The 5,621-nt window shown below is 48.6% G+C and overlaps 1 protein-coding gene across 1 annotated transcript; it reads right to left on the bottom strand.

Annotated features, from left to right (window-relative positions):
- Positions 1 to 251: 251 nt before the first annotated feature.
- On the bottom strand, positions 252 to 5,621 carry LOC102713642. The gene is made up of 9 exons (XM_006656237.2): positions 3,068 to 5,621; positions 2,827 to 2,975; positions 2,687 to 2,755; positions 2,457 to 2,609; positions 2,220 to 2,383; positions 1,951 to 2,098; positions 1,252 to 1,374; positions 1,066 to 1,153; positions 252 to 940 (listed from the first exon to the last, which is right to left on the bottom strand). Exons 1-9 carry the CDS (start codon positions 5,340 to 5,342, stop codon positions 771 to 773), a joined length of 3,339 nt encoding a protein of 1,112 aa, XP_006656300.2. The 5' UTR covers positions 5,343 to 5,621; the 3' UTR covers positions 252 to 770.

Genomic DNA, 5,621 nt, shown 5'->3' with positions numbered 1-5,621 from the left:
GAGATGGAGGCGAGACACCACGCCCACTGCGTTCCAGATTTCCAGTCCACAACGAAGAACAGTTTCCACCTGACCCACAAGACGACAACCGTTGCAGATTCTAGGTGACGAGTGACTGCTACCATCATGTCATACAAGCAGCGACAAGAAAGCACAAAATCATCAATATACCCGTCTATCTTCAAGTGCCAACAAAATCATAGTACTACATTGTAGCAACTTTTACAGGAGTGATAACAAATTGGTATATCTCACATATCACCAAAAAAAAAAAACAAGCAGCTCTTGTTACAAGCAAGGACCTCACTCTGTGTTCCATGACTTGCAATGACCAACCAAGCTTAATTACCCTTCAACATCAGTTTACATTCAGACCGACCGACCGACCGAACGACGACCTCCAAATAACTCAATTATTACCCAGGAAAGGGGGACAAAAAGAAAAAGGAAAAAACATATTGGGCTCCCTATAACTGACACTAGACTAACTTATTAAACTCACCTCTAAGCAAAAAGTATAAATGAAAGAATATGGATCTGAGACGTCCATTGCGATACTTCTAGACATACGGGCTGGTAACTTTTTTGATTACAAGATATGAAACAATGAAGAGGTATGAACAGATAGATCCTAGGGACACAATGAAGGCATATTTATATCAGTGGTGAGTTCCTAAATACGCGATCTGGCAATAGAGAACTTATCCGCCGATGCCCCAGAAGTTTGCTGACTGCCGTTCCATCACAATCTCCCACCCAAGCTGTTGACCTCAGGCTTGCACCTTCTGGGATGCAGCCATGGAACGTAACCTACCAGCAATCTCCGTAAAGGTTGGCCGTTCAGATGGTTCTGTTGACCAACATTGCTCCATCAATGATCTCCACTCCGGATCACAAGAGTCGGGTACCGGTGGTCGCAGAGTGTTGCTCACGATGCCACCTGCAAAGAGTAGAAAATTTTAAATCAAGCCTGGCTATTTAATCATCTTGTCTATCTATATTGCACGTATAATTCCTATATCAGATAAGAATCGTGTAAATCTGAAGTGGGAAATCTAAACCAACCTATAATAACACCATAATGCAGATCTGCATATGGTTCTTCTCCTGTCAAGAGTTCCCAGAGAACAATCCCAAAGGAGAACACATCAACCTGAGTGCACCATGGCAACATTGATGTTAGTTTATTTTAGACATGAATGTAGCAGGCCAAATCATAACGACACAATCAATATAACTGGGTTAGCAAACCTTTTCAGAGACCAAGCTGCTACTTCCATTCAGAAGCTCTGGTGCCATCCAAGGAAGAGTTCCCCTCACACCACCAGAGATGAGGGTCTGACACTTCACTTTTGAAAGTCCAAGATCACCAACCTACATCATCGAAGAAAATTATTTTAAAAAGCGAAATATAATGGGGAAAGGACACCAGTCGCCAGAATTATATTTTCAAAAGGTCACTTTGCTGGCACAAGAACATGCAATTTGCTGAAAGTTTGCATCAGTGATATCAATCCTGCCACATATCAGATTGTATGTCATGCCACCCATTTGTGTTTTACTAACATAGAACAACTATGAGAGCTGCTCCATCATCTATCATGCATATCTCATGCTCGTTCAAGTTGCAGTGGAAAGTAACCTGAGTGACAGTAGGTTCCAACGAAGCAGAGGTAAATTTCCAGTGCTAACAGCAATTATGTAGCAGGCAAACTAGATATATATCTGATCAGCACAGCAACCACCAAATGTTAATAAGAAACAAATCTACAAGAATGTGGGAGCATGGTGCTAAAATTTCTCATGAGTGCTCAGTTTAGAAGGACAATATAGGCCATACAGGCTAATAGTCTAATATCAAGTACCATGAATACAATAGATAAGGGAAGATATGGTTATTTAGCAAAGTCGTGTGGCAATATAATAGAACAAGTGGAGCCTGATGATTACCTTGCATATCGGGCGTTGAGGATCCCTTAAATTAACAAGTAAATTGTCACTTTTCAGGTCAAAGTGCACTATATTTTTGTTATGCAAGTACTCCATTCCAAAAGCTGTATCCATGGCAATTATTAATCTCTTACGACGATCAAGGGTCCTGCACAGATAATTTGATTCCATCAACTCCACACAAGACCTCATTTTATGTGCATTAGGATGTAATATATTAAAAACAGAAGATGACTTATAAAGCATAGGCTGGGTATAAAGGGGCATACTTGGCATTCTTCAGCAAAGCTGTTCTGAGTGAGCCATTAACCATGTATTCAGTAACCGTGGCAATTGATCCCCCAGGTCCATCAAGAACAACACCATAAAAGGCCACAACATTTGGGTGGTGTAGATCAGCAAGTTTAGATGCTTCATTCCAGAAGTCATACCGCTGCAACAATTAAGGATATATCAATATAAAAATAGCATAGCCAAACACAACAATCTGAAGTATGAGAACAGACCATCTTGTCTTGCTCCGATGGCTTCCCAGCAAAACATCTGTCATTGATTCTTTTTATAGCAACATCAGATCCCCTCCATTTACCATGATATACGGTTCCAAATGTTCCAGAACCAAGTTCTTGGAGCTCTTCAAGGTCATTGTTCTTTATAATCTGCAACATAAATATGTGACTGGTAACAGATCTATCAAAGATTCACATGATTAAAAGCCATATTTCATGAAAGTAACCTGCAGACGTCCAAGATCATCCGTAGCTGGAAAACCTGAAATCCAATCTGCTGGTCTGCTCTTGTTAACCTGCATCATTCTCTTGTTTAGTATTAGTATGAAATAAATAAGGATACAACTGAGCAAGTTTATAAATTAACCTCATTGCCGTGAGCTTCGGCATCCACTTTACTAGCGACAGCACCAACACCGTCATTCAGCACAGGAGGCTGGGGATCTGATGACTTGGTATTAGATGTAACTAAACTGTCCTCGACACTTACCAAGTCTGGGCTGGTCATATCATCACCTGGATTGATGTGATACGAGGGAATAAGATTCAAAACTTACAAGTACATATAATAACAAGGCTTTATCAAGAAGTATGGATTAAGCAATTACCTTTGGCGAATCGAACATGCTCTGTATGTGCATCCTTGTGATCTGATTGTTGGTGGATAGCAACTTCTTCAGCCGGAATATTCAGATCTGGCCCTTTGCAATTCAATAAAGAGTTGTGAGAATGGGGATCCTTTGGGCTGATGTTATCCCTGCTTGCTACCCTCTTAGGTCTCGGTGGCAAAGCATGTGTATTTGCTACTACTTTCCAAGGGTCCTCATTGTTAAATTGTTGGCCTTGTAAGCCAGACTCTTGGATTTGGTCGACATTTGGAGCATGGTTGGCCAATGCTGCTGCAGGCACCTGAGCATTAGCATTTGGAGGAGCAACTACTTCATGTGGAACATCTTTACGCTCACTTAATGGATTGACAGCGGCATTTGCATACACAAGATCAACACCATAAGCTGATGGAGGCACCCCACCAGGCCCAACTGCAGCGACAACATAACTCGAATATGGCCCCCCAATGCTCATCATATGTGGCATATGGCTCACATTGGTGTGCTGAACATTGTGCAAATAAGAGCTGGCTATGGAAGGTGATGGTGCTGGTTCAGTTGGAAGGACTACCTTGGGTTCGCTGACATCAAAAAAGGTGTTGGTATTGCTTTCCCTGACTTCTCTTGCTCGAGAATCTGGAAACCCCTGAGTGTGTTCAGGTACACCATTCTCAGAAGGCATCACTTGCTTTCTTTGTTCGGTAGAGCCAGAACTGGCCTCACTGGGGCTCACACGGAGCGAATCCATCATCCTGTCCACATTAGCCATATAGGTCGGCACAGCAGCAGGTGCCCCTGGAGACACATTATCTCGACGCGTCGGTCCATCCTCACGATGCCTTGCATTGCCACTTAGACTACCCTCACCTGTAAGTGGATTATTTGGACTATTTTGCTTAACGGGATATTGTGCCATTCCTTGGCTTGAAGGCAATTGCTGCGGCGGCGGTGGTGGCTGCTGCATAATGTGTTGATGAGAGCTCGCAATATCAGAATGAGCCGAACCTGGAGAAACTACTCTGTCCTTCTCATTTGGAATCACAGGGATCTGGCTAAATCCATAGGTTGCAGGCAGCTGCTGTGGTGAAAGTTGTTGCTGCTGCTGCTGCTGATGCACATAAACATGCTGATGTAAGCCAGATGGGTCAATGAGCACCGTGTTCGGAATCCCTTCAACCTGTTGTGCATACATCATCTCCCTCTCATGCGGCACTGGATGCATATGGGTGTAGCCATAAGCCCCCATCGGAACTGGCACCGCCCGCTCTGGCATCATGATCCTTGCCACATCTTCTGGACGCAGGCTCATGTATACTGGCACCGTCTCGGGGGCAGGCCCTCCCTGCATTTCGCTACCATACTCAGTCACCACTGGATCTGAGTGAGCATGAGGAAGTGCCTTCAAGCACATGTTGCAGTCTTCCAGCCTTCCCCCATTTCCTGGCACTACCTGATTCAAACCCTGCATGGCCTCCCTATGATCGTTCATGAACACAGGTGGCAATGGTGGTAGCTGCGACAGCGGCTGCCGGTACCTTGATGCCTCCGGATGCGGGTTCGCCTGTGGAGCCCTCACTTCAGCAGCACTCTCCTGCGGCTTTGCAGGAACAGGAGCCGGGGCAGCATTGCTGAAGACATCAACAAGCGGTGGCGGCGGCGCCACACTAAACGCCGATCTCGCGGCATCATTTGAGCAAGTAGAGGTGGGGGAGAGGGCCGTCGGAGAGCCGCCGCCACCGCCACCGGAAGGCACCGGTGGAGGCGGCCCGCCGTCCGAGTTCTGCGTCGACGAGAGGCTCGCGACGCTGTCCTTGCGCACAATACCGTTCACCGCCTCCAGATACCGAAGCCCAGCATCGTAGCCCCCGCCCTCCGCCTCCTCCCCGCCGGCGCCCCCCGCCGCGTCGGAGATGGGGAAGATGAACACCCTCAGCTTGGGGCTAGCGCCCGCCAGCTTATCATACTCCTCGATCATATTGTCGAGATCCTCCGGCGAGGACACCGAGATGAGCGCGTCCAGCCCCTCGTCGGGGAGCTGGTACTTCACCGCGAAGTGCGGGCCCGTGGCGCCCCCGTACGCCTCGGCGAGCCGCGCGAGCAGGTCCCCGAGCGCCACCCCGCGGGGCACCGACACGATCCGGGTGTCGCCGCCGGCGTACCGCAGCGTCCCGTCCCCCGGCCGCGGGAGGATGCGGCCGCCGAGGCTGCACAGCAGCTTCATCCGCTCCCCTCCCCCGCCCCCGCCGCCGCCCGCTTCCTCGGCAGCCCCAGCCATCGGCGGCGGCGCGGGCCCGTCTTCCACCACCTCCTCCCTCCCCCTCCCCTTCCCCCTCCCCCTCCCCTCCCCCTCCCCCTCGCCCTGGATCTAGCCTAGGGTTTAGGAAGGCGCGAATCGGGAGCCCTACCCTCTGCGCGATTGCGAGCGCGCGGATCCGAGGAGGGAGGGAGGGAGGGAGGGAGCGAGCCGCTCGATGCCGCCCCTCTCCTCAGCTCATGTGCCGCGCCGCTGCTGCTCGCTCGCAATTTCTTTGAGGTGGAGGGGGAGGGGTAGGGG

Source organism: Oryza brachyantha, chromosome 6, assembly GCF_000231095.2.
Source record: "Oryza brachyantha chromosome 6, ObraRS2, whole genome shotgun sequence".
Taxonomy (NCBI): Eukaryota; Viridiplantae; Streptophyta; class Magnoliopsida; order Poales; family Poaceae; genus Oryza; species Oryza brachyantha.
This window is presented reverse-complemented; position numbering and strand designations above follow the sequence as displayed.

Excerpts from the sequence above, each read along its gene's own strand:
- LOC102713642 (XM_006656237.2), bottom strand. The coding sequence starts at position 5,342 with ATGGCTGGGGCTGCCGAGGAAGCGGGCGGCGGCGGGGGCGGGGGAGGG. Across the intron at positions 2,976-3,067 it reads GCATGTTCGATTCGCCAAAG|GTGATGATATGACCAGCCCA; the intron begins GTAATTGCTTAA and ends ACATCAATCCAG. Across the intron at positions 941-1,065 it reads GCATTATGGTGTTATTATAG|GTGGCATCGTGAGCAACACT; the intron begins GTTGGTTTAGAT and ends TACTCTTTGCAG.